General features: G+C 65.0%; 7 protein-coding genes across 7 annotated transcripts; 3 read left to right on the top strand and 4 right to left on the bottom strand.

Annotated features, from left to right (window-relative positions):
* Positions 1–1,353: 1,353 nt before the first annotated feature.
* Positions 1,354–1,837, bottom strand: EMIHUDRAFT_218123 (hypothetical protein; the record flags this gene model as incomplete). Its single annotated transcript, XM_005760011.1, has 2 exons — positions 1,354–1,624; positions 1,824–1,837. 2 exons carry the CDS (start codon positions 1,835–1,837, stop codon positions 1,354–1,356), a joined length of 285 nt encoding a protein of 94 aa, XP_005760068.1.
* A 2,272-nt stretch (positions 1,838–4,109) lies between these two features.
* Positions 4,110–5,845, top strand: EMIHUDRAFT_218122 (hypothetical protein; the record flags this gene model as incomplete). The annotated part of the gene is made up of 7 exons (XM_005760010.1): positions 4,110–4,388; positions 4,477–4,568; positions 4,649–4,676; positions 4,747–4,880; positions 5,178–5,314; positions 5,502–5,543; positions 5,673–5,845. 7 exons carry the CDS (start codon positions 4,110–4,112, stop codon positions 5,843–5,845), a joined length of 885 nt encoding a protein of 294 aa, XP_005760067.1.
* Positions 5,846–7,437: 1,592 nt separating this feature from the next.
* Positions 7,438–8,742, bottom strand: EMIHUDRAFT_51716 (hypothetical protein; the record flags this gene model as incomplete). The annotated part of the gene is made up of 1 exon (XM_005760009.1): positions 7,438–8,742. A coding segment is annotated over one exon (1,305 nt), but the record flags the coding sequence as incomplete, so codon positions are not given.
* Positions 8,743–9,164: 422 nt separating this feature from the next.
* SLA1 (putative SLA) lies at positions 9,165–12,716 on the top strand (the record flags this gene model as incomplete). Its single annotated transcript, XM_005760008.1, has 10 exons — positions 9,165–9,835; positions 10,039–10,165; positions 10,500–10,653; positions 10,795–10,882; positions 11,073–11,172; positions 11,598–11,643; positions 11,798–11,865; positions 11,936–11,963; positions 12,103–12,203; positions 12,359–12,716. The coding sequence occupies 10 exons, from the start codon at positions 9,165–9,167 to the stop codon at positions 12,590–12,592; spliced, it is 1,617 nt and encodes a 538-aa protein (XP_005760065.1). The 3' UTR covers positions 12,593–12,716.
* A 1,589-nt stretch (positions 12,717–14,305) lies between these two features.
* EMIHUDRAFT_218117 (hypothetical protein) lies at positions 14,306–15,190 on the bottom strand (the record flags this gene model as incomplete). Its single annotated transcript, XM_005760007.1, has 4 exons — positions 14,306–14,404; positions 14,478–14,744; positions 14,928–15,024; positions 15,096–15,190. The coding sequence occupies 4 exons, from the start codon at positions 15,188–15,190 to the stop codon at positions 14,306–14,308; spliced, it is 558 nt and encodes a 185-aa protein (XP_005760064.1).
* Positions 15,191–16,769: 1,579 nt separating this feature from the next.
* Positions 16,770–18,731, top strand: EMIHUDRAFT_218116 (hypothetical protein; the record flags this gene model as incomplete). Its single annotated transcript, XM_005760006.1, has 4 exons — positions 16,770–16,817; positions 16,965–18,230; positions 18,308–18,424; positions 18,456–18,731. The coding sequence occupies 4 exons, from the start codon at positions 16,770–16,772 to the stop codon at positions 18,729–18,731; spliced, it is 1,707 nt and encodes a 568-aa protein (XP_005760063.1).
* A 352-nt stretch (positions 18,732–19,083) lies between these two features.
* EMIHUDRAFT_453259 (hypothetical protein) lies at positions 19,084–21,197 on the bottom strand. Its single transcript, XM_005760005.1, has 3 exons — positions 20,398–21,197; positions 19,744–19,899; positions 19,084–19,470 (listed from the first exon to the last, which is right to left on the bottom strand). The coding sequence occupies exons 1-3, from the start codon at positions 21,157–21,159 to the stop codon at positions 19,249–19,251; spliced, it is 1,140 nt and encodes a 379-aa protein (XP_005760062.1). The 5' UTR covers positions 21,160–21,197; the 3' UTR covers positions 19,084–19,248.
* Positions 21,198–22,462: the final 1,265 nt, after the last annotated feature.

Here is a 22,462-nt window from a genome sequence, read left to right as displayed (position 1 = left end):
AATGTGGGCGTCATGACTCATGTCACTTAGGTAGGTGCAACGGTGGTGTCACGCCAGGGCGCCTTTAGTAGTTGACCAGCTCGCCGCATGTGCAAGATGGTCCTTGGTTGACGCCGACTCCGCCGAACGACCGTCTGGCTCCAACCCTTGTTGCATGTACCAAATCCCGGCGTGTGTTCCTTTCTCGGGATGCACGCACCCAGCCTCCCAGACAGAATCATGCGCGTAGACATGGTTGAGATCGGACTTCGTCTCAAAGTGATGCATGCGGCGGAAGTTCGACGCAGTGGGAAGAGTTCTCACTGCTTGGATGTTATAGGAGGAGGAGGAGGAGGAGGGGGAGGAGGGGGGGGGGTGGTAGCAGAAGTAAGGTAGTGCCAGTAGCAGCCTGTGCCGCCGGCGCCGGAGAGAGCGCCGGGCCCCCTCTCGGACCCTTCTCGGAACCTTCTCGGAAGCTTCCGCGTAGGCGCCGCCCAAGCCTGCGCCGCCGGAGCCGGAGAGGTCGGCCGGCCGCGGCCGCCCGCGGTGGTACGAGATGGACACGTGGGCGCGCGAGGCGTCGCGACTAAGGCGACGAGTTTCGGAGGCCTCCGCGAGCGTTGCGGGACGCTTCTCGGAAGCTTCCGCGTAGGCGCTGGAGTACGGGTTCCTCCTCTGAGGGGCGTCGATGAGAGCGGCGCATCCGGGGAGGGGTGAACGAGCATGAGGCGGCGGGCGAGAGGAGCGCGAGGCGGGAGGAGGTGACGCTCGGCGATCCGGCTGCATGGATGGGGGAGTGGCATGGCGGCAAGGGGAGAGGGGGTGGAAGGGGCATGGCGGCGAGGGGAGTTGGGGAGAGGTGCCCAGCAGCCCTAGTGGATGCAGGACGGAGGCCGCAGAGCGGTAGTAGCTCGGCGGATCTCGCGGATCTGGCGGTGTGAGGCATGGGCGTGATGGCTGTGGAGAGGGCCCGTTGCGCGTTGCTTGGTCCCTGTGCGCAGTGCAAAGCAGCTGGTGCAGTGGTGGATGACTGAATCTGTGCAGTCCCGTGATGTGTATGTCCCGAGGTCACACGCAGACTTCTGGACTGTCCTGTGAAGTGTGATGGCATCATGTGATCGTAATACTGGTACAGTCTGCAGATCGCAAAATATGAAATAATAGAGTATGTGCACGCACAAAATATACACTTACACAAGCTCCAACCTCCAAGGACCAAGCGTACCAGCGGCGCGACCTGGAGAAGTCGAGAGAAACAGAGCGCACGATTCCACGAAACGATGATGCGCAGAGCGCACGCACCCACGACGGAGCCAGACGTATCACGTATGTGAGCTGGAGAGTATGTTCGCCAAAAATCAAGAGTGAAAAGATCTACGAGGCGAAGGGCCCCCTTAGCCGCACGCTCCCCTTCCTGCCCAGCGGCGACAGCGTCGTCACCGAGTCCGCTCGGATGCTGAGCTCAATCGTGGTGCCGTTGCTGACGGAGCGGCGCGATGAGGCGTCGGCCGCCCCCGTCTCAGGTGGCGGCTGGACACTAACGCGGCCCAGCGGTGCTTCCCTAGAGGCCTCGGGGGCGAGGGAGGACTCGGTGTCGGTGTGGCGGGGGCTGGTCGCCCGCAGGAGCTCGCCGCCGTCAGTCCTCCTGCGGACGCTCGTGCGGGGGGGGGGGGGGGGACGGTTGTGGTTGTGGTTGTGGTTGTGGTTGTGGTTGTGGTTGTGGTGGTGATGGTGGCGGCGGTGGTGGCGGCGGCGGTTGTGGTGGTGGTGTGTGGGTGGTGTGTGTGTGTGTGTGGTGTGGGGGGGGGAGAACGCCTCGTGGCCAAGGGGTCGTCCACCCCGACCTTGAGCTGCCCATGAGACGACTGCATCATTGCGCGACGCCGCGCGCGCGCCCGCGACCTCTTCCAGCACACCGCCAGCGCCGCGAGCAGACCAACGAGCGCCACGGCGGCGGCGGCGCCGCCGGCAGCCACGGGCACCATGCTTTGCCGCGGCGCCTGCGCCGGCTCGTCGTCGGTCAGGAAGGCGCCTGGCAGGTGCGGCGGCAGCGGCGACGCCGGCGGCAGTTGCGGCAGCGGTGGCGGCAGTAGCGGCAGCGGTGGCCAAGGCGCTGGGGACACGGACGGTAGCGGCGATAAGTTGGGCGGCGGCGGGGGTGCTGGCGACGACGGCGGCGGCGGCGGCGGCGGCGAAGACGGGGGCTGTGGCGGCGCTGGTGATGGCGGCGGCGAGGGTGGCGGCGGCGGCAAGGGTGGCGGTGGTGAAGGGCGCGGCGGCGGTGATGGCGGCGGCGGCGGTCGGCTCGGGTCTCCCACGGGCACGAGCGGCGGACCTAGCGGCGGTGGAGGGGAGGGCGGCGAGGGTGGAGGCGGCGGGGGTGGCGAGGGGGGCGGGGGCGGCGACGGCGGCGGTGATGGTGGCGGGGGCGGGGGCGGCGAAGGTGGCGGCGGCGGCGGTGGCGGCGGCGGCGGCGAGGGCGGCGGCGACGGTGAGGGCGGTGGAGGCGGCGGCGGCGGCGGCGACGGCGGTGGCGGCGGCGGCGGCGAAGGTGGCGGCGGCGGCGGTGATGGTGAGGGCGGCGGCGAGGGAGGGGAGGGAGGTGGTGACGGCCAGCAAGCTGGGCACGGGTCGCAGCCGCAGGGCCCGTCGCCTTCCCCATCGCACAGTATCCCACTGCACACGTTCGGCGGCGCGGGCGGCGCTCCGTATGGCGCGCACGCGCCGCAGGCCAACACCTCCTCTACCGCCGCGACCTCCTGGCACGCTTCGAGCTCAGAGAGCTCATCTCCAGTGCTCATTGTGCCATCCTTCCCAAACTGCCGCAGGTACTCGATCCGACCACCGCAGGTGGCGCCTTCATTGCCATCTATAGGAGCGATCTGCTCCAAGATCGCATCAGTGCAGGTCTCCACTCCACAGGGCGACGGCGGTCGCGCAGGCGGCGGCGCAGGCGGAGGCGGCTGCGGCGACGGCGGCGGCGACGGCGGCGGCGCAGGCGGAGGCGGCTGCGGCGACGGCGGCGGTGCAGGCGGAGGCGGCTGCGGCGACGGTGGTGGCGAGGGCGAGGGCGGCGGTAGTGGCGAGGCGGAGGGCGGCGGTGGCGGTGGTGACGGCGAGAGGGAGGGCGGCGGCGAGGGCGAGGCGGAGGGCGGTGGTGACGGCGAGAGGGAGGGCGGCGGCGGCGAGGGCGGCGGCGGCACTGGGGGCGGTGGTGTCGGTGGCGGCGGTGACGGCGGTGGCGGTGATGGCTGCTGGAGTGGGGGTTCAGCTCCTCCGACCCCTTCCTCGCTTGGTCCTGCGGGTGGATTCCGGGGAGGGTGCGGTGGGGGTGGGAATGGGCGAGGTGTGAGCGGCGGCGGTGTAGGCGAGGGCGACACGGCAGGCGCTGCTGACGGCGGCAGCGGCAACAATGCCGGCGGCGTCGGCAGAGGAGGAGAGGGCGGAGGGGAGGGCGGAGGCAACGGCGGCGCTTCCGGTGGCGGCGGCGCTTCTGGCGTCGGCGCTGGTGGCGGAACCAACGGCGGTTGTTGGAGTGGAGGCGCGGATTGCGGCACCTGTGCCGGTGATGGTGGCCACGGCGGCGGTGGATGGGGTGGCGGCGAGGGCGGTGATGATGGTGGTTGCGGCTGCGTCGATGGTGTCGGCTGCGGCGATGGCTGCAGCAGAGGAGCGGAAAGCGGAAGCGGCGAGGGCGGAGCAGTGAGTGGTTGGGATGGGGCGCTGTCGGCGCCTGGAGGAGTGGACATCACCACGTAGATCGCAGGGAGGGTGGCCTAGGAGAGAAGGGTGCCGGCGTGAAAGGCGGACACACAATTATTATTAATATTGACACGCAAGTTAGTAAACAACTTAAAGAAAAGGCCAACTCTAGTGAGCGCCGGACTGGTGGTTCGACGCCGAGTCATTTAATATTTGAAAGCGGCATTGTGTGCCCGCCTTGCGTTGTTTCATAACGTCGATGGCGTAAAAGAATTCAAGTGCCGCTCGCGCTTGCTTTGGAGCGCTCCGGCCCAAGGGTGGGCGACGGCTAGCGCACCACACCCCTCTCCTTAAAATCCCTGTGTGTGCTTACAAGTTCGGGTTTTTTTTTTGGAGCGCTCCGCGCCCGCTTGGGGTCTTGGCCTGCAATGCTCGCATTGGAGCTCCTGCCTACCGTCGCCATCGCGTACACACTCTCCGAGCTCGTCAAGCCGCGGCCGCAGCGCTGGGTGCTCCTGCGGCACATACGCGCCGGCGTAGAGCTCTCGTCACTACTCTTCTCGGCCGGGTGTGGCTGCGCGGGCCTGCTTCTACTCCTCGTGGTCGGAGCGCTCTCCCTGACCGGAGGAGACGACGCCGACGATCCCGGCCGGGTCGTACTGTCGCGCTACGATCAAGCCGCCCTGTCAGAGGCGAGGAGCGACGCGGTTTGTGCTAGATGCATGAATGCCTGCCCATTGGCATTGCCAATCATCCCACTGCAGTTGAGGCTGTGCCGTCTCCCGGTGCAATCAGGCGCGCGAGCTAGTCTGCATGGCAACCTTCACCGCGCTCGCCTACTTCGATCTCCGCGCGCGCTGCGTGACGACGCGCCTCTCGTGGCTCTGGTGCCGCGCGCATTGGGCAGCCCCGCATGATCATAGGACCCTTTTTGTTGAACACTTTCTCTCCCGACCCACGTGCTCAGGTTCCTTCGCGCGGCGAGTGCAGCAGCGGTGAGAGCTCTGCTACGACGCACCGCCGTGGGCAGCCCCTGTTTCAGTGACATTGCCCGCTGCGAATCAGGTTCGCACGCTCTGCTACGTGGCACCGCTGGTGGCAGTGCTGTTGGTGCTTCCATTCGTGCTCCTCTGCTCGGCGCTGCAGCGGCTCGGGCTCAGCGCCGCCGCCGCGTGGCTCTCTGCCGGTAATGGAGCCATGTCGCCATATACCATCAGAACCCACGCCCAATCCGCTCGCTCGCTCTTTACACCTCACGGGCTCGCTCGCTCCTCTCGCCCGCTTGCCCAAGCCACCGAGTACTGCCGGGGCTCCGCTGTGGTCAGGGCCTGCCGACTACTGTTTGCGTTACGGGCCTTATGTTTCCGTCTACTGGCGAGACGCTTAGCCGCGACGCTTGGCCGAGATGGCATGCCGCTGATATTTGGCCAAGGTGTAGACGGGTTCCCCTAAATGTGCCCGAGGGGCTGCTCTTAGTATACGCCCCTCGGCGGCAGGCTGATCAAGCGCGACTTTGCAGCCTCACGTGCTGCCCAGCTGCCCCTCCTGCCGACCGCATCCGGCTGGCGAGCTGGCGAGGGGGAGGGCGACGGCGGCAACACGGGCTTGGTGGCGGGGATCCCGACCTTCTCGGGTATCCGGCGCTCGATCGGCCTTAGGCAAAGGCCGCGAGGCGGCTGCCACGAGCGACGCCCCTTCCTTCTTTGCAGCGCTGAAGCGAGATTTGGCGAAACTCGTCATACCGCCTATGCGCTGCGACCGTGTGTGCTGAGGCCCCGACGCTTCTCTTTCGAACAGGCCCTCGACCGCACGCTGCGCAGGGCTGACGAGAGGCGTCGCGGCGGCTGCTGCGGCTGCGGCTGGTGCGGTGCGCTGGGCGCTCTCATGACGGTACTCGTGATTTGCTCAGTGGCCGTCGGCGCACACGCTTCTGCCCATGCAGGGGAAGGGGGGGGGGGAGAGGGTCGTGACCCCACCATCTCGCGTGGTAGGTGCGGTGCTGCGGGCCGAGGCGGAGTTGGAGGCAAGAGGGGTGCGAATGGTGGTGGCGGGCCGCGGCGATGACGACCGGTTATTGCGGCTGTTTCGCGCCGCGGGGGAGGAATCGGTTGCGGCGAGGCGCAGCAGGCACGCTATGCTGGAGTCCGCCGGGGCTGAAGCGTGACTTCGCGAGTAACCTGAGAGATTTCACCCAACCCCTCCCGCGTCGACTGTGCAACACCTCCTGCAGTCGATGACAAGAAGACAGCTCTCTCGCACGCGCCAAGCGCGCGTGGGCGAACGCGCTTCTTTTAGAGCTGAGATAGTTGCTTCGATGTTCCCGTAGAGTCTAGAGATGTGTCAGCTACGTCTTATACGTCAGTAAACTTCATGTCAGTTAACCTAATCATGCACACGGGCGCTCCATCCTTCTCCTCTGCCAGCCACGGTTTGGGTTGTTGCACGAGTATATGGGCCACGATGTCTCAAATATGAGGGGTTTTGACTCCTACCGGCTCCTGACGCTATCCCTGGCAGCTCTAATGGCCAGGGTCAGTAGTGTTGTGATAGAGGGTGCCCATACTAGCGAAGGAGCTGCCACACTCGCCCGGACCGTCCCCTTCTGGGGCCGGTTCCGCAGCCCGCGAGAGCCGACAGCGGGGCCGTGCCGCAGGTGCCTACTGCCGAGTGCCACAAACACTGCGCCGTCCCGCCATCACCTACAGGCTGTCTTGTGTGATGGTTGGGATGTCCAAACGCCACCATCTTGGCTCTTGCGACCTCAAACCCTCGAGCTGTATGGGTGGTCCTGACGTCGACAGACGCCCAATGACCACGGTGAAGCTGAGCCGGAACGCGTCGAAAGGTCTCGTCTGAGCCCGTGGCGGTCGCCGGCTGAGTCGCTGTGCACGGGCCGGTACCTCAGGCGTCACCTCCGCAGCCTCAGGTCTCACACTCCATCACCTCCGCCGGGACGCCGTCGGTGGCACGCTCGGCGGCGAGTTTGTTGCAGCCCCACAGCGAGCGCGGCGTCGAGCCTACTCACTCCCGTTGGTTCGGCACACTCGGTGGGGTCCACCGAGTGTGCCGAACGCGCGAGCGGTGCGTCCTGGCAGCCCGCGCTGGCTGCGGAACTGCAACAAACTCGAGACACGCTTTTTGGGACATTTTCGACGCTTTTGGCCCATATACTCGTGCAACAACCCGTTTTTGAGCCTCCAACCCGGCACCTCCGGCACCCGGCAGGGTGCCCCTGCCGTGCCCCTGGCCCCTGGGTATACGGTACTCTAAACTCAACAAAAGGGGGACGGTGTGTGAGGCTACCGACTGCACTCGCAAGTGCTCCAAGTGATGGGAACAGATCCCTCGCAAGGCGCGATATAAAATGAGAGAAATAACTGGCGCGGCGGCAGCGGCGAACTACCTCTCGGTCCACGACTGCATATCCACGACCAACCTCCCCGGGTTGTCGCTCGGCAGCGTGGGAGCGCCCATCGCCGCAATGGCGCCCTCCACGCGCCTTCGCAGGTCGCTGACCTGCGTGGCGCGGCGCGACTTGCCCCAGCCAGTGACAATGATGAGCCGGTCCGGCTTGGGCTGCAGGGCTGGCACGCGCTCCTCCAGCCACCACCGCAGCGCCGTCTCGCCCGCGCCCTCCGAGTGTTCGTGCAGGTCTAGCATCGGGGCGCCGGCTTCCCACTTCTCTACCTCGCGATAGAGGCCACGCTCACAGCCCTGTAGCCACAGCTCGCGAGCAATGGCCGGCTGCGGCGACGCGACAGCGTCCAGCACCGCATTGAAGGTGACTCTGCTCGGTTCCACCGACCTCAGCGCCGCCTTAAAGAGCCTCAGCGCCTCATCAGGCTGTTGTGCCGCCGCGCACGCCTGAATCGCTGCGCTGTAGCTGTACACGTTTGGTTGCACGCCGTCCTCTTGCATCTTGCTGAACAGCGACAGGGCATCACCACAGCGGCCAGCCTTCTCGCACGCAGAGATGGCCGCACTGTAGCTGATCACGGTCGGCTGCACTCCCGCAGCAAGCATCTCGTCGAACAGCGCTAGGGCTTCATCGCACCGGCTAGCCTTCTCGCAGGCTGAGATGGCCGCACTGTAGCTGATCACGTTTGGCCTCAACCCCGCAGCAGGCATCTCGCGCAGCAGCGACAGCGCCTCATCACAGCGGCCCGCCTTTTCACAGGCTGAGATGGCCGCACTGTAGCTGAACTCGTTCGGCGGCACTCCCGCAGCAGGCATCTCGCGCAGCAACGACACCGCCTTCTCCCATTGGCCAGCCTTCTCGCTTGCAGAGATGGCCGCGCTGTAGCTGATGACGTCTGGTGACAAGCCTGCATCAGGCATCTCGCGCAGCAGCAACAGGGCCTCATCGCACCGGCCAGCCTTCTCGCATGCAGAGATGGTTGCGTTGAAGCTGATCACATTTGGCCTCACGCCCGCAGCAAGCATCTCGTCGAACAGCGAGAGCGCCTCATTGCACCGGCTAGCCTTCTCGCACGCAGAGATGGCCGCACTGTAGCTGATCACGTCTGGTGACAAGCCTGCACCAGGCATCTCGCGCAGCAGCGACAGCGCCTTCTCCCATTGGCCTCCCTTCTCGCACGCAGAGATGGTTGCGTTGTAGCTGATGACGTCTGGCTGCACTCCTGCAGCAGGCATCTCGTCAAATAGCGAGAGCGCCTCATCGCACCGGCCAGCCTTCTCGCAGGCTGAGATGGCCGCACTGTAGCTGTAGACGTCTGGTTGCACACCCGCGCCTGGCATCTCGCGCAGCAGCGACACCGCCTTCTGCCACCGGCCAGCCTTCGCACACGCAGAGATGGCTGCGCTGTAGCTGACCACGTTTGGCGGCACTCCCGCATCAGGCATCTCGCGCAGCAGCGACACCGCCGTCTTCCAGTCCTTCGACCCTGCGCACATGTTGATGAGAATGCTGTAGCTGATCACGTCTGGCTCACATCCGGCCTGCCGCATCTCGTCGAGGAGGCCAAACGCGCGGCGGCAGTCTCCGACCCTGGCGTGAGCCGAGATGAGCTGAGTCCACTCCTTTGTGTCCCTCAGCGGCTGCAGTCTCGCCTCCAGCCGCGCCACATCCTCTCCGCGGCGGCACCGCTTGAGCTCAGCAAACAGTAAGCCTCTCTCGCCTCTCTGGCTGCGCGGTTGGGTGCTGAGCAGCCTCGGCAGTGGCGGTAGGGACGGCTGTGCGAAGCGGAGGCCTGCTGGGATCGGCGCTCGTGGCGTGGCAACGGCCGCGAGTCGAGATGACGCGCCTCGCGCCGCGCGGAGCACCACATGCATGTCTGGCCAGAGCACCCCAACGAGTGGCCAGATTTCGGGCGGCTAAAAAACAAAAGAAATTTATTCATCAAGTCGCCAAAAGGCACGCTCTGCGGTCGCACGGGAAAGAAGAGGGTGTGGAAAGAAAAGAAATCGACGTCGCACTTAGTAGTCAGCGACGCAGCGTCGCTGTCCTGACGCGTTCACCGCCGATGAACGACCAGATCTTCGACCTGGCCCAGGGCCTCGTGCCTGCCAACTACATCAAGCAGGCGCGGCAGGCGCGGCAGGCGCGCGAGTCGCTTCTCAAGACGCTCCTCGCGCAGCGCCGCCTTCCCGAGCACGGCTGGGACGAGCCGACTCTCAAGCTGGCGCTGGCCGAGCTGGCGGCGCTCGACTCCAACACCTTCGTTGGCAACGCCGGCGTCGGCGAGCGCGAGGGGCGCGTCATCTGCCCGCTCGTCGCCGCGCGCCACTTTGGGCTCGCGCACGGCATCGGCCGGTCGGGCGACATTGCCGAGGCGCAGCCAAAGGCGGCGGGCTCGTCGCTAATCTACGCGCTGACGAACGCGCTCGCGGCGGACGCCCTTCGTCGCGCGGGAGGCGCCGGCGTCTCCGAGTGCGTCACGCTGCCGCTCGCGACGGGCATGTCGGTGACGCTCACGCTGCTCGCGCTGCGCCAGCTGCGGCCGAACGCGCGGCATGTGCTCTGGCCTCGCATCGACCAAAAGTCGTGCCTCAAGGCGGTGAGCGCGGCGGGCCTGACGCCGGTGCCGATCGAGAACCTGCTCGACGGCGACGAGCTGCGGACAGACCTCGACGCGCTCGCCGCGAAGCTGTCGGAGATCGGCGCAGACGACGTGCTCTGCGTGCTCACGACAACGTCATATCTCCCCATATCTCCCCGTGTAGAGCGACGCCTCATCGATCTCTCCCCATATCTCCGCACATCTCCCCATATCTCCCCATATCTCCCCATATCACCCCATATCTCCCCATATCTCCCCATATCTCCCCATATCTCCTCATATCTCCCCACATCTCCCCATATCTCCCCATATCTCGCCATGTCCATTGTCCATGTAGATCGTGCTTTGCCCCGCGCGGTGTCGACAAACTTCTCGACGTCGCGCGCCTCTGCGCCGAGCAAGGCGTGCCCCACCTCTGCAGCAGCCGCGATACCGCACCACCCACGGGACTGAACCCACGCTGGGTTCGATACTCTGGAGGTATGGGACTAGGCGTGCCCCACCTCTGCAGCAGCCGCGATACCGCACCACCCACGGGACTGAACCCACGCTGGGTTCGATCCTCTGGAGGTATGGGACTAGGGTTGCCCCACCTCTGCAGCAGCCGCGATACCGCACCACCCACGGGACTGAACCCACGCAGGGTTCGATACTCTGGAGGTGTGGTACTAGGCGTGCCCCACCTCTGCAACAATGCGTACGGCGTGCAGTGCGACCGCTGCATGAAGGCCACCGCCAGCGCCTCAACGCGGGCAGGTGTTTCTTGTTGGGCCAGCCGGTTTCTTTTCTCTTTTCCAGGCCATCGCCAGCGCCTCCCGCCACGGCCGCCTCGACTGCTTCATCCAGTCGACCGACAAGAACTTCCTTGTCCCCGTCGGCGGCGCGATCGTCGCCACCGCCGACGGCCGGCACGGGCCGGAGCTGCTGGCCAAGGTGCGGTCGACGTATGCCGGCCGCGCCTCGATCTCGCCCCTCCTCGACCTTTTCTTTCCGGCCGTCGACCTGGTGTTTTTTTTTCTAGGCCGCGCCTCGATCTCGCCCCTCCTCGACCTCTTTTTCCGGCGGTGCACGTGTTTCTTTTTCTTTTTTCTAGGCCGCGCCTCGATCTCGCCCGTCCTCGACCTCTTTTGCACGCTGCTCCACCTCGGCGCCGACGGATGGCTGCGCCTCCTCGAGCGGCGGCGGGCATCACACCCCTCCCATCGCACCCCTCCCATCCCACCCTCCCATCACACCCTCCCATCGCACCCTCCCACCACACCCTCCCATCGCACCCTCCCATCGCACCCTCCCATCACACCCTCCCTCCCATCCTCCCATCACACATCCCACCCTCCCATCCTCCCACCCTCCCATCACACCCCTCCTCAGGCGCGCCTCCTTCCCGGACTTTCGGCGCAAGCTCGAGGTGGTGGCGGCCAAGCACGGCGAGAGGGTGCTGCACACGCCAAACAACGGCATCTCGATGTCGGTGACGCGCACGAGATTGCACGAGATTGCACGAGATTGCACGAGATTGCACGAGATTGCACGAGAGTGCACGAGATTGCACGAGAGTGCACGAGAGTGCACGAGATTGCACGAGATCGCACGAGACTGCACGAGACTGCACGAGATTGCACGAGAGTGCACGAGATTGCACGAGAGTGCACGAGATTGCACGAGATTGCACGAGATTGCACGAGAGTGCACGAGATTGCACGAGATTGCACGAGATTGCACGAGAGTGCACGAGATTGCACGAGACTGCACGAGACTGCACGAGACTGCACGAGACTGCACGAGACTGCACGAGATTGCACGAGATTGCACCAGATTGCACGAAAGTGCACGCCAAGCAGCGGCATCTCGAAGCCTTCTCGGAGCCTTCTCGGAGCCTTCTCGGAACCGCCCTAGGTGACGCTCACGCCGCCGGAGGGGTCCAAGCCCGCCGGGTCGCTCGGCGTCGCTCGCTCTTCGTGCGGCGCGGATCACCTGCTTCCTCTCGTCGCCCCACCCGCGGCTCTGTCCCTTTGTCAGGCGCCTCGTGCAATCTCGTGCAATCTCGTGCAATCTCGTGCAATCTCGTGCAATCTCGGGTTCTGGCCCTTTGTCAGGCGCCTCCCTCTTCGTGCGGCTCGTGTCGGGGCTGCGCGTCGTCACGCCCTCTGCCGCCGGCAAGACGGTCGGCGGCATCTCGGAACCTTCTCGGCACCTTCTCGGAACCTTGCCGGAACCGCCCCATAGGCAAGACGGTCGGTGGCATCCCCTTCGAGTCTTACGGCGCGCACTACTTCAGTCTCTGACAATCTCGGGCGCACTTCGGCCAATCTCGGGGCACAATCTCGGCCGATCTCAGGTCCGTGGACGCGTCCAGGACATGTCCATGTCCATGTCTCCCCCCCCCCCGCCCTCCCCCCAGGCGCGCACTACTCGGGCTACCCGTGCGCGTACTTCTCTGTCGCGTGCGCCATCGGCATCGCGGACGGCGACGTCGACCTCTTCCTGCGCCGCCTCGACAAGGCCACTCGCACACACACACACCGCTCACCCACGCGCACCGGGCCTTGCACTTTGAATGCCGTGGGGCTCCTGTCGTTAGACGTGGAGACGCGAGGGTCGCCCCCCCTTGCCCCACCACCTCGTGTGTGTGGAGAAGTTTACCTTACCTTGCCTAGGCGCTCGCCGAGTGGAAGAAGCCGCCGCGCCAGCCAAAGGCAAAGGCGGGCGGCGCGGACGGCGCAGCGGGGAACGGGTCCTGCGCCGCCAAGGACCGGGACCTCGCGAAGGATTTCCGGCCCAACCCCTCCGCCAAGGAGTTTGTGCCGGCCGCGCAACCCGCGCCCTGCATGACAGCGGCGCCGCCCTGCTCCGTGGAGAAGGCGGAGGAGAAGGGGGTGGCGGCCGAGTGAGCGCGTGTGGCGCGGAGCATGCAGCGCACCCACTGACGAAGCCACGTACAATTATTTTCCCGCGCGAGAGCACCTGCAGGCGGATCACTTGGCAGATTCAATTTTGTTGGACGCGTCCCAATCTATGGCCTCTTCCCTTCTTGCGAAAACGTGTGCCAGGGTCCGACTCCACTTCCTGGTACCCCTCGGCCCTCCCCCCGGCATGTTTTGCGAGTATATGGGACACGATGTCTCAAATATGAGGGGTTTTGACTCCTACCGGCTCCTGACGCTATTCCTGGCAGCTCTTATGACCAGGATCAGTAGTGCTATGATACAGGGTGCCCATGCTAGCGCAGGAGCTGCCACACTCGCCCGGACCGTCCCCTTCTGGGGCCGGTTCCGCAGCCCGCGAGAGCCGACAGCGGGGCCGTGCCGCGGGTGCCTACTGCCGAGTGCCACAAACACTGCGCCGTCCCGCCATCACCTACAGGCTGTCTTGTGTGATGGTTGGGATGTCCAAACGCCACCATCTTGGCTCTTGCGACCTCAAACCCTCGAGCTGTATGGGTGGTCCTGACGTCGACAGACGCCCGATGACCACGGTGAAGCTGAGCCGGAACGCGTCGACAAGTCTCGCCTGAGCCCGTGGCGGTCGCCGGCTGGGTCGCTGTGCACGGACCGGTACCTCAGGCGTCACCTCCGCAGCCTCAGGTCTCAAACTCCACCACCTCCGCCAGGACGCCGTCGGTGGCACGCTCGGCGGCGACTTTGTGGCAGCCCCACAGCGAGCGCGGCATCGAGCCTACTCGGTCTGGTCGGTCGGCCGCACTCCCTGGGTGCCAGGGAGTGCGGCCGACACGCGAGCGGTGCTTCCTGGCGGCGCGCGCCGGCTGTGGGGCTGCCACAAACTCGAGACACGCTTTTTGGGACATTTTCGACGCTTTTGTCCCATATACTCGCAAAACATGCCCCCCACACTCACCACCACCTGTCTCCCCAGTGCTCGATCTTTACCGGTATGGGAGTTTTTGGCTAATCAAACCCAAGGCCTGCACTAATCAAAAAGTGGTACGGGATACCAGTTGCCTCACGGAAATCAAAGCGAGTCGGAGTGCCTTCTTATCGGCAAAATCGGCAAAATACCGGGTATTTTGCGGGTATACCTGGAAAAACCCGGGTATACCCGGGTAATACCCGCACTTTTGCATGGTTTCGCCCCCGGGACCACACCGACAGCCGCTACAACTAATGAAAACCCCGCATACCACTTTCGCGTACCACTATACCATACCACTCCAAAACTAATCAAAATATCGCCAAATACCGGTCTCATACCGGTAAAGATCGAGCACTGTAAGTCTCCCACCCTTTGGCCCATACACTGACGACCGGCGTTTTTAGTATCGCGATGAAGTGTGTGTCTCGCGCCTTGCGGGGGGGGGAGCGGAAAGGAGGAACCTCTTCCCAAGAGCACCACTCTTGGAGCGCCGCCACTACCACCCAGAGCGCTGCAAGCAGCGCCGGGCAATGACGGCTTACCGCCCGCCACCCAGCCCCCCCTCGGCACACCCCGGCAGCCAATGTGTGACGGCTCGAACCCGCTAAGCCATCCCGCAAGCGGAATGGCCCGCCACTCGAACCCGCAAGCGGGTGTACGAACCGCGAGCGGCTCGCACTCGTGACACGCAGGCGTCCGACAGACGGCGCCGGGGCTAGGCGACCGAAGAGGAACTACGGCAAGAACCGCACACCACCCGCTGACGAGCGCTCGCGGAACTGGTCCGCGGCGTCCGCCAGGGGCGTGCGCGAGACAGGGCTCGAAGCCCTTTTCTGTGAGCAGCGAGGGATTCCCTCCCGGCGGGGGTTGTGGCGGAGGGCCGGCATGGGAATCGCCGGCCCCCACCCAGGGGGTGCCCCTGCCAGGCGCCGCAAGCGGTGCCCGACAGGGGCGGGTGCCCCCACCCCGAGGGGTGGGGGCGGGGTCGGGGCCCAAAGTGATTCGGCCTATCGCCTCGGCAAGGTCCTCGGTGCGATTCTCCACGGTGTCGTCGAGCGAAAGCGCGGTAGCCGCGGAGGTGATGACGTCGACATCGGTGGAATCGGCTGGGTCAACGTCAATGTCGATAGCTCTTTCACGTCGGATCCCCTTGTTGTCTCCGATGTGTCGCGCCTGCGCGCTCGGCGTGTATGAAATCCATATCACCCCATGCTCCACGACTGGGGCTTTAGGCGGCGAGGGCGGGGCGCTAGGCGGCGGTTTGTTTTCGGGGGAGTCGGGTGGGTCATCGGCGTAGCTAGAGGCCCCATCACCGATGTCGTCGAGTGGGATGGTTGTACCTCCTCCGTTATAAACCACGTCGTCGCCCACGGTGCTGCTCTCCCCGTCGTCTGCGTCTGTTGGGACAGACTCGTCTTGCCACTCCGGTGCGCCGCAATCCCTCGCGCCGCTCCTGCCGAGGTCAGCTTGCTTATCGACGTAGTCGTTCCAGGATACAAGGCGGGGACGAAGGCGGATCCGAACGCAATAACACCCCAGCAAGCTCGGACGGCATTTGCGAGATACTGCAAAAAGATAGACGTGACGAAGGAGGAGCTAGCGTGGAACTTTGGATGCATATCGGCAAGCCAAAGTAACGAGCAGGAGGCTGTCCTGGTGCGTGAGCTAATCCTGAGCAACAATAAGCGACTGTACCTCGGAGCACAGAGCGCAGCAGACAGGACGGCGGCGACGGCGGACATGGCAGAGACGAGTGTGAGACAAAGGGCGGCGGGGATGGAGGGCGGGAGCGACGGGGATGGAGACGGTGACGGTGGCGAGGGAGAGGAAGGGGGTCCATTAACACCAGACAGCGAGAGGGGCAGGGAGGAACGGGGGAGACTGAGAGGAAGCCAACGGCGATGCCACCAGCAGCAGGGGACACGATGAACAGGTAGACAACGGCCAAGGCGATGGCGAGGACGAGGAGACACGGGACGATGGCAGGCGAGACGAGGAGGACGGAGGCGAGGGAAGAGGCAGCGCCACAGTCGACGGAGGCGACAACGATGGAGAAGGGGAGGGAACGACAACGCGCACAGAGGATGAGGATATAAACTGGGAGGACGCAGCGGAGGGGATAGACGAGGGAATCGAGGGACCGGAGGGCTTTCGCGACAGCGACGATGACGACGAAGGCAGGGGAGGAGACGGAGGGGCGACACGCAGGAGGAGCAAAATCGCGAACGGCCCGAGCAGAGAGGGCGACGGCAGGGCACGAGGGAACAACGGAGGCGCTACCGATGACGCGAACCGAGGCACGGGCGACGGCGGGGACGGGGAGGGCGACAGCGACGTCGAGGTTGACGCAACGGTATCGAGAGCGCCACCCAAAAGGATTCGGACAGCCACGGAGGTCACCGAATGGAGGGCGAACGGCACGATACGAAAAGGCAGGGCGAGGCGGATGTAGAAAGAAGTGCCGAGGAGGCCATGGTGGAGGGGAGGGACGGGAGGACGAAAGAAGGGCGAGGAGGACGAGCGGCCCGCACAGGTCGCGAGCAGACAGCGCCTGCTGGCCATTTCGAGACATTCGCAAAGAACGCTAGCTACATGGGAGGGCTTCGTGAAGGATGGATTGAAAAACATTCGAACAAAGAAGAGGCGACGGGAGGAACCGGCAGAGGATGCAGTGACGTGACACACACACACACACACACACACACACACACACACACACCGCTCACCCACTATACCCACGCGCACCGGGCCTTGCACTTTGAATGCCGTGGGGCTCCTGTCGTTAGACGTGGAGACGCGAGGGTTGCCCCCCCTTGCCCCACCACCTCGTGTGTGTGGAGAAGTTTACCTTACCTTACCTTACCTTAGTCGTTCCACTTATGACCACTGTGCCCCTTGACGTGTCTCCATGCCACTTCGTGCCTCGACGCTAAATGCCGCCACGCTGCTCGAAGATAGCTCGCTAGTTGTGCGTTCTCCCCCGGCGAGATTCTCCCCGTCGCACACGCCATCGCGTACTCGCTGTCCGTTCGGACCACCCCTCGTGAGCCTGCTGGTCGTGGTGCCGTGTGGAGTAGTGAGCGAAAAAGCTCCGCAAGCGCTGACAGTTCTGCCGTGTTATTGGTGTGTTTCCGCGCCCCCACGAAAGCGGCGTGTACGGGGCTAGTCACGACGGGGCCGTAGCCTTCGGTCACGAGCATGCATGGCATTCACGTCGCATATGCCGTCCCCGCCCATGACTACGGCGTACGCCCATCCTGCCCTGCCTCCGTCTTCCGACCCATCAGTGTACGCCGTCCAGTCGGGTGGTTGCTGCTGCTGTGGGGGCGTGGTGCCGTCCCGTCGACACGGTCGAAGTATAACTCCTGACGCCTTGATTTACACACGATCAAGGGGTACGCGTGCGACCAGTGCAAGTCGCTTGTCTCCATCAAGCTGCCGGCCACGCCGATCACCTTTGAAGGTGAGGCCCACTTTGCCCAAGCAGGAACCAGCACCGAGAGCAGCGCGCTCGACGTCGAGTGGGGAGGCCTGACCAGCATCGGCTATTCTACGTTCAGCCGGAGCGGCCTCCGGACGGTCGACCTGTCTGGCGCTGCCGTCCAGACGATCGAGGCGTACGCGTTCTACGGCTGCGTCCAGCTCGAGCAAGTCGACCTGTCCGGCAGCAACGTCAACACCGTCGGGAACGGCGCCTTTGAGTCTTGCTCGTCGCTCGCCTCCATCAAGCTGCCTGCCACGGACGCCAACTTCGGCCAGGCTGCATTCGGCCGGAGCGGCACCGAGAGCAGCACGCTCGTCGTCGACTGGGGCGGCGTCACCGTCTTCGGCTACGCCATGTTCTCAGGGAGCGGCATGCGGGAGCTCGACCTGTCCGGCACGGCCATACACACGATCAAGGGGTACGCGTGCGACCAGTGCAAGTCGCTTGTCTCCATCAAGCTGCCGGCCACGCCGATCACCTTTGAAGGTGAGGCCCACTTTGCCCAAGCAGGAACCAGCACCGAGAGCAGCGCGCTCGACGTCGAGTGGGGAGGCCTGACCAGCATCGGCTATTCCACGTTCAGCCGGAGCGGCCTCCGGACGGTCGACCTGTCTGGCGCTGCCGTCCAGACGATCGAGGCGTACGCGTTCTACGGCTGCGTCCAGCTCGAGCAAGTCGACCTGTCCGGCAGCAACGTCAACACCGTCGGGAACGGCGCCTTTGAGTCTTGCTCGTCGCTCGCCTCCATCAAGCTGCCTGCCACGGACGTCACCTTTGGTACACATGCTTTCTCAGGGAGCGGCACCGAGAGCAGCACGCTCATCGTCGACTGGGGCGGCGTCACCGTCTTCGGCTACGCCATGTTCTCAGGGAGCGGCATGCGGGAGCTCGACCTGTCTGGCACCGCCGTCCGTACGATCGGGGCCTACGCGTGCAACAGCTGCACATCCTTGACGTCGCTCACCCTCCCCCAAGGCATGGGGCTCATCGAAAGTTGGGCCTTTGCCTCCTGCACCTTGCTCTCCTGGACCTACGTCCCACCAACGTGCATCATCGAGCCCCATGCTTTCGAGGGCACGCAGGGCTACGGAGCAAACTACCCGCCCTCTCCACCATCGCCTCCTCTTTCGCTAAGGAAGCCGCGAACGTCGGCGGGCTCTGCTTTCGCTTGGAAGGTGCACACCCGCACCCCCGCTCCATACGCAGCGTCCGATACCATGTGTGTCTCATTCACCTCGGCTCGTGCTTGCAGTTCTTGGCCAAGGTGACCGACGGCAAAAGCAAGACATTTGGCAAGAGCAAGAAGCAGACCAGCCCGTGGTTCTCCGCCAAGGCACCCCAACGTTTCTTGCCCTGCCACCTTCTCGTGGTGATTACAGTTCACCGTTGCGACGCGTTAGGTCACGACGGAGAATCAGCAGCCCATCAGCTCCGTGACCGTCACCCGGGACACCAAGAACAAGCCTTCCAAGGCGAAGAAGTATCTCAACGGCTTCGAGATCTGGGTCGGCAAGAAGGCTGGAGAAAAGGCGGTGAAGTGCGGCGGACCATTTGCCTGGTCAAAAATCAAGAAGGGGCCCGTCACGGCGCCGTGCGACGCTGCCAAGTCCAAGCGCGCCTGCCTCCCCTCCAACCGCCACGCCTCAATCCCCACTAGTTCCCGTGACGATGCATGATGGTGCTGCCTGGGAAGCAAGCGTCCCCCCCCCCCCCCCCTCCCCCCGCCTTCCCCGACCAGGCACCACTACGTGACTGTCATTCTCCCTGGCAAGAAGAAAACGCTCGCTTTTGGCGAGATAGAGGTGCGGTAGTTGGAAGGCCTAGACTGCCAGACTTCACACACAGATACAACCTCGGCCTTCACACTGCAAGTTCCTGACCTCTCTTGCCAGCTTCAGACGGTTTCTCGTCGCTGCGGGGGTCGTACGGTATCACTCACAGTGCGTACAGTTAAAGGCATAATAAGCGCATAAGGCTCTCTATGTGTGTGTGTGTGTGTTTGAGAGAAAGCCAGAAGAAGAAAAACGCCGGTCCGAAATGGATGTGAGGTTAGCGACTGCACTCCAAGTGCTCCACGTGCTCCGAAAAGGAGCTGGCACCTCAAGCTGCGCTGTCAAGACACCCTCCAGCCGCCCGGGAACTTCCACTCTGCTCCCGACGGTCCGGGGTGCACGGGGCGGGCGTCGGCTAGCCTCAGAGCGTCAGCGGCCCCTCAGGCCGCGCCTCCGCCTTGGACTGCGCCGCAAACGGCCCTGCCGCCACGTACTCGCGGAGCTGGCGCACGGTCGCCGCGCCGGCGCCAATCACGTCGGCGGCGGCCGTCGACTTGAGCAGCGCCGAGGCGAGGGCGTGCTTGTCGCGCAGCTCGTCGGGGGTCAGCACAGCCTCCGCGTGGAGCAGCAGGTGGAGCAGCCCCTCGCAGCGGGCGAGGGCGAGCGCGCCTAGAGATGTGGGGAGATGTGGGGAGATATGGATATCTCCCCGTATCTCCCCATATCTCCCCGTCTCTCCCCGTCTCTCCCCATATCGCCCCATCTCCCGCGCCCCAATCGAGCTGCGCGAGGCCGAGCAGCAGCCGCAGCGCCGCGACGCGCAGCTCCTGTCGAAAGGAGGCGGGGAGATGGGGGGAGATCTGGGGAGAGGTGCCCTTGTCCGCGACGCGAAGGGCTCCTCAGCCGGCAGCGCGACCAGCGCGGCGAGGGCGTCGCCGGGTGCGGTGCCCGCCGAGGGCGAGACGGCGGCGATGAGCGCACGCAGAGCGGGCTGCACGCTCGCCACCTCGCCGTCCGCCGCGAATCGAGCGCACGTGCTGCAGAGCTGCGCGGCCACCGCAAAGGCGCCCACCTTTGCCCGCGCGTCGCTCGAGCGCAGCAGCCTCGCCAACGGGTCCGCCGCGCCGCCGCTCGCCGTCTGCCGCAGCACGAGAATGCAGCCCCGCCGCGAGCACGCCGCGCCGCGCACCGCCGCCAGTGCCGCGTCGCGCGCGCCACCTCCGGCCGGCTCGAGCTGCCGCCAGAGCGGGCCGAGCAGTCCGCCAGAGGAGAGCGCCTTGTCAAGGTGTGGGAGGGGTCAAGTCGGCGGAGATGTGGGGAGATATGGGGAGAGATGGGGAGAGATGGGGAGAGATGGGGAGAGATGGGGAGAGGTGGGGAGAGGTGGGGAGAGATGGGGAGAGATGGGGAGAGGTGGGGAGAGATGGGGAGAGATGGGGAGAGGTGGGGAGAGATGGGGAGAGATGGGGAGAGATGGGGAGAGGTGGGGAGAGAGCGCCTTATCGGCGGCGGCGTCGCCTCCCGCTTCGAGTAGCTCGGCGAGGCAGTGGAAGACGGAGGGGAGCTGCACCTCTGCCATCGGCGCGTCACCGTCGGCCTCAGCGCCGCGCGCCTGCGCGAGCAGGTCGTCCACGACGCCGTGCGCCTCGAGCCAGTGCAGGCCGCGGGGCACGCGCGCCAGAAGGGCAAACACCTCCAGCGCGTTGAGTCGGACCAGCTCGTCGGAGCCTCTCCATGCCGCGAGAGCGAGGTCGAGCGCGCCGCTCTCCTCGCACATGGCGCACTGCGCGTCGCCAATCGCGGCGATCTCACCGAAGAGCGCGAGCGTGCGCAGCGCGAGGGCGGGAACGCCGCCGGCTGGGTCGGCGGCGGCGGCGGCGCAGGGGGCGAGGAGCGCGGTGCGAGAGGGCGCGTGGTCGAGGACCGCGCGGAGGGCGCCGGCGCTCGCCGCGCAGGCGACGAAGAACCCCACCGCCCGCTGCGACACGCCGAGCGACGCGTCTGAGACGAGCACGGCAATCTGCTGCAGCACCCCGCTCGCGCCGAGGAGGGAGACGTCGGCCGCCGCCGCCGCGAGCCGCTTGCAGTGCACGAGCGCAAAGGAACGGATTGCGTCGTCGGCGTGCACGAGCGCCGTCGCGCGGAGCGCCTCTTGCACCGCCGCCGAACGGAGGAGCTGGAGGCCGGCGTCGCCGCTGAAGGCCTTGTCGAACAGCAGCGTCAGTAGAGGCGCGTCGGCGGCGTCGGCGGCGTCGATGCTCGCGAGGAGCTCGGCGAGGCGCGAGGAGCGGAGCTCGTCGACAGGCAGCCTCAAGAGGTCGCTGGGCGGCATAACGTGGCTCTTCGAGAGAGACCAGCGGTGCTGAGCGGGCGAGAGGACGGGCGAGAGGAGCTCGCCTCGCCACGCTCTGCCAGGGGCCCCTTTACGAATCTCGTTGGGAGAGAGAGAGAGAGAGAGAGAGAGAGAGAGAGAGAATTCTCTCTCTCTCTCGTTGGGACCGGGGGGTTCGACTGGCTCCATGAGGCAAAATGGGTTGAGAATGGTGAACAAGTACAATGGCCGGCGCTCTCATGGGTGGGTCCCAGCCCCTGTCTGTAACACACGTGTCACCAAGATATTCAAATATCTACACGGCGAGGTTGCAAACAGTGAATATGAGGTGCGCCTGCGGCATCCCTTCCCCAAAACGAACAGACAGCTAGCGGAACGCCTTCGTTCCCTCTGGCGACGCCTTCGCGCCAAACACACCGTGACGTGGAGGCATGTGGCGGGTCACAGCGGCAACAAATGGAACGACTACGTCGACGAGCTAGCTGCTCGCGGCAGGCAGGCAAGGTGACAGAGGCTCAAACGCTACCGAGTGGGCGGACAACACCATCCCGACGGACAATCCCGACGACGGGAGCGACACGGAAGGACCCGCCCCCGCCCCTCGGGGCGGGGGCCCCCGCCCCCCCGGGGGGCCCTTTGGGGCCCCTCCAGGGGGCGACCCCTCCGGGGAGGCCGGCCTTCCCCGTGCCGGTTCTCCCCAACCAAAAAACGGGTTGGCCCTTGCTCTCCAATCTCAGCGGCGTCGAGTCGTCTCCGGCGGCGCAATTTGGTACATCTCCAGGACGCGCAGACCCCGCTGAGTGAACGGCGGTACTCCGCGCCACCTGCCGAGTAACGCCGTCCACTCGGCGGGGTCGCAGCTGCCCCTGGAAGGCACCGAGAGGTACCAAATGGCGCAAATGACCAAAATCAAGATTGTGTAACGCGGGCTGTGCCACTGTGAAACGGAACTAGCCTTTGAGGGTGATTGATGCCTGTGGAGTTTCCCCTTTAATTTTTCGACCGAAAAGGAAACAGCAGCGTTGCCGCTGCGCGGGGGCGAGTAGAGAGAGTGAGAGAGAGAGAGAGAGAGAGAGAGAGAGAGAGAGAGAGAGAGAGAGAGAGAGAGAGAGAGAGAGAGAGAGAGATAGATACACACTATATACATACTAGTACACATTCGGCAAGTTTTAGCCACATGAAACCCGAGACCCCTCCCCGGCGGGTTGAGTTTCACAGTATTGAGTTCCTGCCGCTCGGGGGATACGGGCTTCACAGAGGTTCCCCCGGGGCTGCTGCTTTCCTCTGACAGTGCCGCAATGCC

This window comes from Emiliania huxleyi (genome assembly GCF_000372725.1).
Source record: "Emiliania huxleyi CCMP1516 unplaced genomic scaffold EMIHUscaffold_78, whole genome shotgun sequence".
In the NCBI taxonomy this organism is placed as follows: domain Eukaryota; phylum Haptophyta; order Isochrysidales; family Noelaerhabdaceae; genus Emiliania; species Emiliania huxleyi.
Note: the sequence above shows the minus strand (reverse complement) of the source record. Positions and strands in the feature narration are given on the sequence as shown.

What these genes read in the sequence shown, in the direction of transcription:
- EMIHUDRAFT_453259 (XM_005760005.1), bottom strand. Translation starts at nt 21,159, where the DNA reads ATGCCGCCCAGCGACCTCTTGAGGCTGCCTGTCGACGAGCTCCGCTCC. An exon ending in GTGACGCGCCGATGGCAGAG is followed by an intron (nt 19,900 to 20,397) that starts GTGCAGCTCCCC and finishes GCGCGGGCAAAG; the next exon opens with GTGGGCGCCTTTGCGGTGGC. An exon ending in GCGACGCCCTCGCCGCGCTG is followed by an intron (nt 19,471 to 19,743) that starts GTCGCGCTGCCG and finishes GCCCGCTGCGAG; the next exon opens with GGGCTGCTCCACCTGCTGCT.